The 13,992-nt window shown below is 43.7% G+C and overlaps 1 protein-coding gene across 3 annotated transcripts in view; it reads left to right on the top strand.

Annotated features, from left to right (window-relative positions):
• Positions 1-722: 722 nt before the first annotated feature.
• The window catches only part of phlpp2 (PH domain and leucine rich repeat protein phosphatase 2), a 50,855-nt gene continuing 37,585 nt past the window's right edge, over positions 723-13,992 (top strand). Inside the window, exons 1-3 of one of the 3 annotated variants that reach the window (XM_036586638.1) lie at positions 723-822; positions 2,170-2,447; positions 7,100-7,233. In XM_036586638.1, coding sequence (XP_036442531.1) covers positions 820-822; positions 2,170-2,447; positions 7,100-7,233 — 415 coding nt within the window. In that variant the 5' untranslated portion in view covers positions 723-819. Of the gene's footprint in view, positions 823-2,055; positions 2,448-3,904; positions 4,109-7,099; positions 7,234-13,992 lie in introns of those variants that run through there. The other 2 variants (XM_036586637.1, XM_036586640.1) reach the window with 2 other exon arrangements.

Raw genomic sequence — 13,992 nt, 5'->3', positions numbered from 1 at the left:
GACGGCGAGAACGCGGAGAGGCCGGCGCAGAGTGCCGAGGCTGGCGGAAAAACCGAGGACGGCGGCCGGGGCTGCGGGGCTGCGTGTCCGAGGCAGGGGCTCAGCGAGGCGGCGGGAGAGCGCGGCGCTCTGGCAGCCCGAGGCGGCACCGGGATACGGGTTTTAAAGGTAGTTACCTGGCAAGCATGTCCACGCTGGTCTAACCAGCTTGCTCCCGACAGAGTGCCGTGAACGCGCAGCGCGCAGGGACGTTCCCGTTAACGAGGGCCGAGGCAGCCTCGATGCGTGAACAGCATCGATAACGCCTCGGCACGCCATTGACCCTCCTTCGGCGATGGTATCTGTCAGGAGCCGGGCTGTCCGTGCGGGTTAGACGGTCACGGGCTTTCGCACCAGCGTGCCGTCAGCGCGTTAACGGTAACTCGCGACATGCTAGCTAACTTACTGTAACAGTCTCCGGTCTAACCTGTTAGCACTGTCGCTAAATCTGTCTAAGGGGGGAAACCTGTGACAGCCCGGCGGAGGAAGGTCTGACTTTCAGAAGGTTCAGAATCATCATTTAGGATTCATCAGTGTTCAGTTATAAACCTAAAACTGTCTATAATAACTGTCTATAATAGGATCCTCGTCGAGGGTCTGACGGGCTTGTATTCACAGCTCTGTGTGCTGGATGTTATGAGCATCACTCCTCGTCGTTTACTGTCTTATGTAAATCTTAGGCCAGACCAAAATGTCCAGTCACAGAGGCCTGTCATCTCGATCTTAGTGTGCAGAGCTACACAGACACAGAGAACACACTGGAACATCTAATCATTGCTGATGGTGAGTCAGCTGGATAGATGGCTGTATTGATAGGTGGCAGCGGCGCGCGTGTGTTGGTGTGTAAAACGCACTCATCTTTGTAATAGCCTGCAGAAGTGTCTTGAGTGCTGGTGGTGGGCTGCTGTCTGAGCTCAGCCCTCGCTGCGCGGTGGGCACTGAAGCAGCAGCCGCAGCCACAGGCGGCCTGGGCCCTCTCTCCGTCTACGCCGGGGAGCCCAGCTCTGTGGGAGTATGATTTCATCAGACTGACTAATGACCTGATGCCTGGCCGCCCGTCTGTGAATCAGGCCTGGCTCGCGCCTCTCGCCAGGGCGTTTGTGCCCTGTGTAAATATTTGGGCCCCAGCAGTCCCCAGTCGGGGAAAGCAAGGCAGCTGGTTCAGACACGGGCTCTGTGTTGCTGGGTGGAGTGCTGGACCATTTCGTGCCACTAATTTGACTGTCAGAAAGTACAGTGAAGGCTGTTGTTTTGCGCTGGTTTGCCAGTTCTTACGCCGATCAGGCATAACATTATGACCACCTCCTCGTTTCTACGCTCATTGTCCATTTTATCAGCTCCACTTACTATATAGGTGCACTTTGTAGTTCTACAGTTACAGACTGTAGTCCATCTGTTTCTCTGCATACTTTGTTAGCCCCCTTTTACCCTGTTCTTCAGTGGTCAGGACCCCCATGGACCCTCACAGAGCAGGTACTACTTGGGTGGTGGATCGTTCTCAGCACTGCAGTAACACTGACGTGGTGGTGTGTTAGTGTGTGTTGCGCTGGTCTGAGTGGATCAGACACAGCAGTGCAGCTGGAGTTCTTAAACACTGTGTCCACTCACTGTCCACCCCTACCTTGTTGGCCCACCTTGTAGATGTAAAGTCAGAGACAATAGCTCATCTGCTGCTGCACAGTTTGTGTTGGTCATCCTCAAGTCCTTCATCAGTGGTCACAGGACGCTGCTGGCTGGATATTTTTGGTTGGTGGACTATTCTCAGTCCAGCAGTGACACTGAGGTGTTTGATCCACTCGTACCAGCACAACACACACTAACACACCACCACCACATCAGTGTTACTGCAGTGCTGAGAATGACCCACCACCCAAACAGTACCTGCTCTGTGAGGGTCCATGGGGGTCCTGACCACTGAAGAACAGGGTAAAAGGGGGCTAACAAAGTATGCAGAGAAACAGATGGACTACAGTATGGGGGGGGGGTCATAATGTTATGCTTGATTGGTGTAAATGCAACAGTGTTTTTATGTGCCTTGTTAAAGTTGGGTGGACTATGGTTTGCACCGATGATGTTATTGATTTCTTGTGTGGTCTGAGCCTCACCCCGCTCTCTTTTCTCATATCCAAGCGTAACATGAAGAGGAACGGCAGCCGCGGCTGTGTGACCAGGAAGACGCGGTTCGGCTCACGAGAGAGGGATTGGCTCAAGGGGGATGCCCAGCGTGGCTGTGTGTGTCTCTATGGGCCCACTGAGCCCCAGGCACCAGTCCCAGGGCCTCAGACCACGTCTACGGCACAGCCGGACCTCAAACTGGTTCTGTGTTCAACCAGCACCACAGCGGAAGAGCTGTGTGCTCAACGTGACGGCAAGGGCCTGTACCTGCAGCTGCACGGAGACCTCATCAGGTAAAAACAAACAGATATTTACCAGTGTCGCTGACTTGCTGCCAACTCCTGAACCCACACATGCAGATTTTGCTCTGACTTTTTAGCAGAGTCACAGTCCGCCTCCTCTCCTTGACATGTAATGCATGATGACAGCTTTCTAGAATAAAGCAGGCCTCCACTAACTCAGCTAGTAATCGGGTTACACCCTTTCTCCTTTCTCTTCCTTTCTCCGTCTGCCTCCCCTCTTGGTTTCTGATGAGACTGGGAAGGGCTTTTTAACTTCCTCTTAGTCTATTTTTGCTGAACGCTTGTTTGTTCCAGTGCTTGGTACACCACCTCGCTCTACACGAGATACTCACTCTGTCGTAATTCTTTATCCTGCTTAGTCAGTGAATGCACTTTACCTCACTCCTGATTGATTTATTAATTTATGAACTGAACTGGTAGTCAGCAATTGCTCATTTTTACATATACAGTTCTAAATGTGGAGTTGCTTAGCGTAGGCATAGATTTGAATAATGTCACTTACATTACAGGAAGTATGTTTAGACGTTGTTACAGTGTTAATAAATGATTAATAATGCATTGTAACTATGTTTATAGTAATTTTAGTCAACGAATCAGCTTTGATCATCACTGGTTTTCATCACTGGTTTTGTGATGCTTTGTATGATTTATTTGTGATTCTGCTACACAGAGTTTAAATCATACAGGGGCAACATTGTACCCGGAAACCAAGTGGAGCAGAATTACATAACTTTATGGCTCAGTTTACTGAGCTGTGAAGATTAGTGCAGTTCACCATAAACCGAAACCCTCGGAAATGCTAGAGTGTTTTACTCATTGCGGTGCGAAAATGTTGGATTATTTGTGGGGTATTATTTTTAATATCAGTGCAGTTTGTTTCATATGGGTTGTAAGGAGAATAGGATGCTTTGTCACGTTTGATAGAGGTAGATTGGGTCGATTGGGAGGCTGTGAGTGTGGCCACGAGGGAAAAAGCTTTCTGAGTGTGATAAGCTGTTTTCTGTCTTGAGAGAGGACTGGCAGAGCGACAGGGCTGTGTGCGTCCCCAGCCAGGCCTATCAGAAAGGCAATCAACCCACAAACCACAGGCGCACTCACAGTGACACACACATGCACGCACATCTGAACGCTGCGAGAAACGTGGTTCGCCCAGGACCGGATGCCGTGGTTGAGCTTGCACGTGTTAACACGCATGCACAACCGCTAGCTTGTGAGAGGAGCCACAGCAGGTTTATGACTTGTGTCGTAAGGAAAAAAGGACGCATTTATGACCACAAAGCTGTAAGACAGAAATAAAAAAACAAAAACCTGCTAAGGTCCAGAACGGTCGCGACGTGGCCTCAGCTCCCTGAAGGACTCTGTGTGTCTGTGTGTGTCTGACTTTGTGTTTGTGATTCTGTGCTTGTATGCACGCATAAAAAGGCCTGTTGTGTCCCAGTGTCCACTTTCTGCAGCGTCTGCGGAGATTTGGAAGGTGTGTCTGAGAGAGAGAGAGAGAGAGAGAGAGAGGGGGAGAGAGAGAGACAGACGAGTCATGCTTTCCCCTTTTTCTGTCCTTGTGAGGATGACTAGCCTGCTGAAATGGATGAAATCACATTGTTCTTCAGGAAGAAGCCCTGAGCTTAGGTTGGAGGCCAGACGGACAGGCTGAGGTAATCAGGAGGGACCCGGTTCATCAGGGAGACTGTTTGTGTATAAACACCTGTGTGTGTGTGTGTGTACATGTGTGTATGTGTGTGTGTGTGTGCTGTACCTGCGTTTTTCCGTCTCCATTTCTTTGCCTTCTCGTAAGCTCTAATGTTCTAGCTTTCACAATTCTGTAATAAACCCTTACTTCTCCCACTCCCTCGTCAACCACCCTCTCACTCTAAAAGCCAGGAGAGAACCTGAGCCAACCGCAACAATCCCTTCTCATCATGACCAATCCACATCTGCTCTATCACTGCAAACGGGCCTTTGTTTTCTTTCTAGGAGCAAATAGGGTGACCAGACCAGAACTGTTCAGTTACGAGACAGCAGAACTGCTTTTGCTGGAGGAGCTGCAAATCAGTTTATATTTAATGTTTGTGCATATTTAATGTGTGTTCTTTTTATTCATATTTTGTGCGTGTTTAAAATAAACGTTTTTGTTGTTTTGTCATTTTAAAGTAAACATTTAGATTTTTATATAAGTACAATAAGGTGAGAAAGTCCAGCCTTCATGTATTTATTAATACCTATTTCCAGTTAAAATGGCTATTAAGTACAAGGTATGCATTTTTCAGTTTTGTTGGTTTGCCAGGTCTTGCACTGTTATTAGGAGTCTCATTTTCTCTATATCGTCTAATAATTTTTTAACTCTTCTTTTTGGAAGCACTTGTTTTTTCATCTGTTTTTCATTGACATTCTCTTCCCTTATGTAAGTGGATTATCTTATACTTAATCTATAGAAATATATCCTGAAATATAATGTACTTTAATGGCCATTTTGACTGGAAATTAAATAAATGCATGATGGTCTTTGACTTTTGCACAGTACTGAATTTAAAGCTAGAAAGTAAAACTTTCCATGTGGTATTTGAAAGTCAGGTCTTTGTCCTGTTCTAACGGTTCTGATTGTGTCCTCCTGATAACCTGCACTGTCTAGCCCGTCGCTACAGCCATTTATCTTTATAAAAGAGAGAGCAGTGCATGGAAATAAACTGCTTCTTGTTGGTAGCAGGCTTCAGGGCACCAGTCAGAGCCTTCTCAGGCTGATAGAAGGGCAGCTAAGGAAGTGCTGCAGGGCCCAGCATGACTAAATGAGGCAAACGTTTAATCAGGTGGATGAAGGCAGTAGCTTGACACAAGAGCAACAGCCATGAGTCTAGACGATCTCTAGAGCAGCAGGAGCTACAGTCAAACCGAAAGAGATGGGTTCTGCCTACTAAACATAGAAGAGACAGAGCTGTAAAGGTGTCCCTGTTGTTTGGGGACGTTTTCATGAGAAAAACAAGAACAACATTTAACAGAAAATTACATAAAAGCCTCAAAAACGAAGCATAAATTCAAGTTTTTTAGTGTTTAGTTTGTCCACCCTTTCCCTTATAACACAGCTTCCACTCTTGCCTTCAGTTTTTCAAAGAAATCTGCAGGGATATCCTTCCACACCTCCAAAGTTTACCTTTAAGTTAACTCCAGTTTAGGAACCCCTAAATAAAAATGAATGAATTGTATTTCATGTTTGTTTTGAGTGGAAATTAACCCTTGTGTGGTGTTGGGGTCTGTGGGACCATTTTTTTAATGTTTACCAAAAGAGGAAATGATGCGATTATTAATTATTTCAACCTCAGATTCTTGGTCTTGGCTTATTTTCTGTAAAGAACATATAAAATAACCCATTTTCAGTGTCTTCACTCTGTTCACCCCCCACACGTTTATATTACACGTGGTTTTGGGTGAACCTGCGAGGAGTAAAATGTGTGTGTCTGTGTATGTTTGTACATATATGTGTGTGTGTGTGTGTGTGTGTGTGTGTGTGTGTGTGTATGTGAGGGTGGACAACATGGACAGGCTGCTGACTGGCTACAGCTGCTAAAGGAGAACCCTACACTGGCTGCTTGTGATATTTTAAACATCTGGTATTTTTAGATAAATTGTTGTGGCTGTATTGATTTAAATAAACAATAATGCGGTGGGTCCAGCAGACCACTGAGTAACACACACATCAACACCACACAAGGGTTGAACAAAGAAAAAGTCAACAAATACAATCAAACTAGAAGACTTCGGTTCTTCCTACCAGACATAGTAAAGGAGAGAGAGCCGTAGAGAGGTCCCTGTTGTTTGGAGACGTTTTCATTGAAGGGACTCATGACCATGATGCTCCTGAGCTGAAATGCCAGTTTGGGTTTTGTGATGCTAATCTTGCACTGTGGTCTGTGCAGCATTATAATATGTGTATCTGATCAGGGACCTCATTTGAAAATTAGCCAGGTTTACCAAGTTGGCACATTTACAAATGTTTTATTAACTCACATTGACCCTGCAAATCTGGACTGATTAAATAGTAAAGTAAAAAGTAAAATAAAAAAATAAGTATAGTACTTGTTATTTATTTCCACTCAAAACGACCAGTTGCTGCAAGTTACTAATTTTTCAGTGTAAGGAAAAAATAGAAGCCTCAACAACAAAACTATGATTTCAAGTTTTTTCAATTTAATTTGTTCATCTACCCTTTGCTTTTACCACAGCTTCCATTCTTTTCGGGACATTTGCCTTCAGTTTTATTTTTCCACATCTCCAAAGTTCATATTTTTAATAACTCCAGTTTTGGAAACTCCTGTTTTTTTTACTTATTCACTTATTTCCCCCTTCCTTGTGCAAGGGATTTGTCTCATATATAAAATCCCCAGAAAAATCTCCTGAAAAATTAATAACTTGTGTTTAACGGTCGTTTTGACTGGAAATTAAACAAACGAAAGACGGTCTCAGGCTTTTGCACAGTGCTGTATGTGTGCAGACAGATTATTTTTTAAATTAAAATATGTACATATTGGTGTTGCCATGCTGTATGTGCTCACTGCAGTTCTGTGATTTCCATTTAAAGTTTTAACATTGCAAAGTCTCAGTTTATGTTACGTCATCCTGTCTCTCTCTCTCTCTCTGTATCTCTGACTGTGCAGGAGGCTGGACTCCTCTGAGCGGCCTCTTCAGATGGTGTATGACTACCTGACCACCATGGGCTACGATGACCCTCTGCGTGTGCAGCAAGAAGCCGCCAACTCGGACCTCAGCTGCATGATCCGCTTCTACAGTGGTGAGTACCGATCCCGGAGGTGCTGCCCATGCCCGGCTCACACTCTTTGGGTCTGGATGCTAATGAGCTCTGGGCCTGCGGGCTGGTTGGCAGCTTGTGGCCCTGGGAGCGGTTTGCCAGCTTTGTGGCCCCAAATAACAGTATGAGCCCAGCACTTATAGCTAGCAACATTTGGGCTTTTATCAGTAAAAAAGGTGCTGGTGTCCCCTCATTTCTGTTGTGCTGTGTTGTGCTTACCTGGTCTGACACAGCAAAACTCCTTCGGGTGCTGCAGTGTTGTTAAAGCTTTCTTACCATCCCCCTCTTGCTTTCCTTTAAACCCCACAGCTGAGCTACACTCTTTGCGGACGTCATGCTTTGATAGGTATGCTTATTGCCTCGTGTCAAAGGAATTGTGAGTGAGATTCAGGATTCCTGCTGCCTCTTTATGTCACTAGAAGGAGACTGAGCTTATTACAATGTGGCTTTCATTCCTGCAGCCGTCACACGGCGAGAGCACCGGTCTGTCTGCGTGTGATTAGTGCGCTAAGCCGCGTTTATAGTTTTTTCCCTCGTCATATAGAGTTTTTCCTATTGCTGGCTTATCGAGGACTTCGTGCCTGAGGGTGGGGGGGGGAGCATAGTGGGTATATGTAGTTGCTATAGCGTAGTGGGTAACATCTCTGCCTTCCACGCTGTAGGCTGGGGTTTACCAATAAGAGTCCTTGGGCAAGACTCCTAACACTGCCTTCATCTGCCTGTGTAAAAATGATCAGTTTTAAGTCGCTCTGGATAAGAGCGTCTGCCAAATGCCATAAATGTAAATGTAATAAATGTAAGCAGCACACTTAGAATAGATATCTTACCATTTATCAGGATATGACCCTCTCACTAGCTGTGCAACACTGTGATTCGCAGCACAGCGGTGAGCAGTAAGTATGCATCAAGAACGATAACCGATAATTAACATCTTGTTGTGGCTGGTATGGATACAACTAACTGATAATTTACATTTTTCTAACAATAAAAAACATTTAACCCTGTCTGTATGTGAAGCTCAGTGAGTGTGACTCTAAAGGCTACGACACAGCTAAATTAGAATGACAGTTAGTGTAAACATATTATTTAATATTTAATGTTGTTTATCAGACATGCTTTTTTAGAGCCACTTACATTGGTGGGCGAATGTAGAAGCAGGTCGTCCAGTGACTTTTATCATAGCAGGGGCATTCCTGCCTGGAGGGGGAGTCGAACCACAAATACTACCCATTTCAGTAAGTTGAAAAGGTGGAAAAGCCAGCACTAAAAGCCAGGGCATGCGAGCTGAAACAGTTTATTGGCCACAGGTATATATTAGACAACTAGGGCTGGCTCTAATAATTTTATATTCATTCATTTATATTCATTCATGTTGGGATTCATTTACTTATTCATTATTCAGAAGTTTCGTTTTTTGTTAACCTATTATAAAACGGATCGTTCCGGTCCTAAAATCTGATTGGCTGAGCCGCGTTCGAAGCCATTGTAAAATCCACGATATACCACTCCTATGACCGCCTCACAGCAACTGAACTCTGTATCACTGCGCCACGGCACGACAATCCTTCTGCTGTTGATGGATTAATCTTTGACTCTAATGCTGCTCGCACGGAGCGCCGAGTGAACTGATGAAGTAAGAACCCGTTTTTGTTTAAACTGAAGGCCTGAAAAATTATTTTCTTTACTAGAACTGGGCTGGTCAGCTAGCCAACAGGCTAAAAGATAGCAAACATGCTAAACAACTCCATCATTAATATCACAGGCTTGAATTAAAGTACTTACGGTATGATTCACTGAATAACGGCAAAATAAAAGTCTAAAGAATGTCACCTGAATGTTTTACATGCTTCAAATGTCCATGTTTCAGTCAGAAGTCGAACCCAGACTGAATCCCAAACGGCTCCGTACTCCCTAAATAATCTGCTGTTTAACATTACATTTAGAAATTCTAGCTTCTTCTGTCAAACAGTGACTGCTTGTCCAGTATCAGTGTAGATGAATCCCAAATAACCATTTTTAGTGATATTTTGCTCCGTTGGGCTGCAGGAGTCAGTATTTAAATTCCTATGTAGTGCACTGTGTAGGGAGCAGTGAGCCATTTGAGATTCAGGCCCAGTGTGAGAAAAGTGGCGTCGTCAGACTGACAGACGACTCGCGGTGATAATCTGACAACCAAAAACACTTATAAACTGAAAGGATTTGCATTGAACAGTGCTGTGTTATCATATGTTTACTGTTATATGAAAAAAAAGGTTTAAAAAATCATGAAACATCTGCAGTTTAGAGTGATGGGCGACCAAGTGTCCTTCTCCTCATTCAGCGGTCAATGGTTGTTTGGCAACGATACCGTACTCTGAAGGAACTACATTTCTTGGCGGAATACTTGTTTATGTTGATTATTATTAATAATAAATTAAATAATTATCTAACACATTGTGTATATTAATATATATTTTATGTTGGCTGCTGTTTTATAAAAGCATTGAGCCACTCGAGGCAGTGCGTCACTGCGATTTTATCACGGGGAAGGGAGTTCAACTCCGCTTCGGTAAAACTAGAGACTTATTTTTCACTGTTTTAAACATTTTATTTGAAAACGAGGAGTAAGTGCAATCACTGGGCGTGATTTATGGATTCATTTCTCTTGGCATCTTTAAGACGTTCATGGTAAAAGGAGATGTATAAATGTGCAAAGTATTTTTTACAAATTGAAAACTGAAAATAACTGGTAATTTCCATTTTTCTAGCATTAAAAAAAGTTAACCGTATCTATATATGAAGCTCAGTGAGTGTGACTCTAAAGGTTTATTTTAAATAGCCATGACACAACTAAATTAGAATGACGATTAGAGTAAATATATAGTTTAATATTTTATGTTGTTTATCAAACATGCTTTTTTATAGCCACTTACATTGGTGGGCGAATGTAGAAGCAGGTCGTCCAGTGACTTTTATTATAGCAGGGGCATTCCTGCCTGGAGGGGGAGTCAAACCACAAATACTACCCATTTCAGTAAGTTGAAAAGGTGGAAAAGCCAGCACTAAAAGCCAGGGCATGCGAGCTGAAACAGTTTATTGGCCACAGGTATATCAGACAACTAGGGCTGGCTCTAATAAATTAAGTATTCATTCATGTTGGGATTCATTTACTATTTTGATTAATAAAACAGAATTTATATACTTATATAATGTCATATAATAAAATGCATTTTATGTTTAACAGTTAGCTTAACATTATTTGTACATCCTTATGTTGTTTATATTTATTATACAGCAGTTAGTTCCGGCCACGCAAGCTGATTGGTTGAGAAGTGTTCTAACCGTGCTGTTATTTCGCCATAACATCACAGGTTTTTCACAAACACTGTATCACTCCGCTGAGACGCCGTTGCTAAGCAACAGCTTTGACCACTGTAGGAGGCGCTCAAGCCATTTGAACGTTTGTACTTCTTACTTTGCCACAAACAGAAAATGGACACTTTTAAGATCACATTTGACCGACAGCCGATTTGGTCAGACTCTGAAGATGAGACGACACTAAATTCCCAAACTGTCATCACCACTGAGCTGCGTTCGGCTGTCCAGTGACGTTGCGTGAGCGGCAGTTCGAAAAGAAGCGGTGGCTGGTTTCACAGGTCTCGGAGGAAGCCTGTGTTAGCCTTCACCCTCCTAGCGTTGATAGCATCGTGTGATTGGGGGAGTCCTAACTTGTGGGTGGAATTGGAGACAACTAAATTGGGGAGAAAAATCGGGTAAAAATAAAAATATATATATTATTGTTTTAAGGGTGGTGTTGAGAACGAGTATTCGAGTACTCATTCGAAAACACCAGCGACTATTCAAAACCTGTAAAATGCTATTCGGGTTGTCCCTACGTGTGTCACTAGTAACCAGTGCGTGGAAACCTGGCGAGTTGGGCCGGTGGCTGTGCGACAGCCTCTGTGGGCATGAGTAACACACATCTTCACTTGGTCCAGGATGCTGAGCAAATGCCCATCTGTCAGGGCAGTGGTGGAGAGGGCATGCTATTCCTCATCCCCAGGTGGCCTGGCCCTGTCAAGGCTGCCGTGGTGAGCTACAGCCCCACATGACAGCCTGATGGATGATTGTAGAAGCTGGACGGATGGCCTGCACCGTCTTCATTTGTACACCGCAGCCTTCTGGGGAAGGTGGGCACAACACATTAGAGTGATGTGGACTGAGTCCTCAGAGACACACACACACACACACACACACACACACTCTCTTAAACGCACAGCGTGCCAGCGTGCAGCTCTAGGCAGGTCTAATGATCCTCTTTAAGCTGCTGATAGGCTTTGGTTTGAGAGGAAACAGGGGACCTGATGTTCTGTAATGCTGCTCCTATTAATAACCAGACTGGGAGAGTGTGTGTACGTGTGTGGTGCTGAGTCAGTGTCACACTGAGTTGCCAAGACTGTGATGGCAGCACAAGTGACCAAAGAGAGAGAAGCGGATACTTGGAAGATTTTCCGCCTGGTCTCTTTACGCTGTGCTGTAAAGGAATTTACATGTAATTTATGTCCAAAATGTCATCAAGATATCCGGTATCTAAATCTCAGCAATGCCTCCTTCCTACGCAGAATGTGAATGCAGGGCTGGATGTTTGAATATAATGAGCTTGTTTCCATGTGCATGGCAGAAAGGGAGAGACTGCTGGCTGTCCTGAGGCTGGGCTGGTGCCCTGTGTGCTGGCCAGGCCCTGGAAGATTTGCCATGGAAGACAAGTAAGCTTGCACTGGCACCTCTGAATGAGCTGTCACTGGAGGGGCTTGACTTTGGGATCAGTGCACAGTGCGTCCAGGGTCTGTTTACGCCTGGCTTTTCATGTGGTCAAGTGCAATATTGATGCAAAAAACACATATTGATGCAAAAAGTTGCAACTAAGCTGGTCTTCAGAAGTTACTTTGTACCAACCCCATTTCCAAAAAAGTTGGGACGCTGTGCAGAATGTAAATAGAAATAGAATGCAATGAAATGGAAATCATGTAAATCCTATATTTAAATGAAAATAGTACAAAGACAACCTATCAAATGCTGAAACTGAGAAATTTTATTGTTTTTTGAAAAATGTATGCCCATTTTGAATTTGATGCCAACAAGACGTTCCAAAAAGTTGGGACGGGGGCCTGTTTACCACTGTGTTTCATCACCTCTTCTTTTAACAACACTCTGTAAGTGTTTGTGAACTGAGGAGACACTGCTGTAGTTTAGAAAGTGAAATGTTTTCAGCTGCTCAACATTTCAGGGTCTCATTTCATTTCATAATGCACCAAATGTTATCAGTGGTGACAGATCTGGACTTCAGACTCTTTTACTACGGAGCAATGCTGTTGTAATACATGCAGAATGTGGTTTGACATTGTCTTGCTGAAATAATCAAGGCCTTCCCTGAAAAAGACGTCGTCTGGATGCAGCATATGTCGTTCAGCATTAATGGTGCCTTCGCAGATATTCATGTCACCCATGCCATGTGCACTAATGCTCCCCTATACCATCATGAATACTGGCTTTTGAACTGTGCACTGATAACAAGCTGAGTGGTCTTTAGCCCAGAGGACACAGTGTCCATGATTTCCAATAAGAATTTCATATGTTGATTCATCAGACCACATTTTCCACTTCCCTTCAGTCCATTTTAAATGTGGTCAGGCCCAGAGAAGGTGGCAGCGTTTCTGGATCCTGTTTATATTTGTTTTCTTCTTTGTGTTTCAGAGTTTTAACTTAGAATTTGTGGGTGCAGTGATGAACTGTGTTCATAGACAGTGGTTTTCAGAAGTGTTTCTGAGCCCATGCAGTGATTTCCACTACAGAATCATGTCTGTTTTTAATGCAGTGCTGCCTGAGGGCCCAAAGATCATGGTCAGCAAATACTGGTTTTTGGCCTTCTCCCTTACATACAGAGATTTCTCCAGATTCTCTGAATCATTTAATGTTATTTTGTACCGTAGATGATAAAAAGCAAAAGTTCTTTGCGATTTTACATTGAGAAACGTTATTCTTGAATTGTTGCACTATTTGTTCGTGCAGTCTTTCACAGAGTGGTGAAATTTTATTTTAACATTAAAATTTTAACATTTGATATGTTGTCTTTGTACTATTTTCAATTACAAATAGTGTTTAAATTATTTGCACGTCATTGCATTTTGTTTTTATTTATATTTTGCCCAGTGTCCCAACTTTTTTGGAATTGGGGTTGTACATACACATGCATTATATGTCCAGAAGTATCCAGGCGCTCCTTCAGATTAGTGAATTTTGTTACTTTAAGGTGACTCATTGCTGACAGACATTCAAATCGTGTACACACAGCTTGTGTAATCTCCCTAGACACGCATTGCAAATAGAATGGGATGCTCTGAAGCAGCCGTGCATGAAGCTAAGTTCGACATGCCTAATGCCAAACGTTAGCTACAAGGGTATATAATTCCCCAGTGTTGGGCTGTGGAGCAGTGGAACAACTGGCATTAGTGATCTAAAATCAGTACCTTAATTCATTAGTGCTCTTGTGGCTAAATGCACTGAAATCTTCACAGCAGTGTTCAAACATTGGTAACAGACTGTTACTGCACTGTTAGAAATAAAGGTTCTGTGCAGGTACATTTTTGGTTCATCAAGGTACAAACAGTGTAAATGTTCCCTCAATGGTACAACAGTGGTTTTAAGGTCTGATTGTGAACCTTAAATACGTTTTTCCAGGTGAAAAGTTCGTATTTGTACCTT

This window comes from Colossoma macropomum, unplaced genomic scaffold, assembly GCF_904425465.1.
Source record: "Colossoma macropomum unplaced genomic scaffold, Colossoma_macropomum, whole genome shotgun sequence".
Taxonomy (NCBI): domain Eukaryota; kingdom Metazoa; phylum Chordata; class Actinopteri; order Characiformes; family Serrasalmidae; genus Colossoma; species Colossoma macropomum.
Note: the sequence above shows the minus strand (reverse complement) of the source record. Positions and strands in the feature narration are given on the sequence as shown.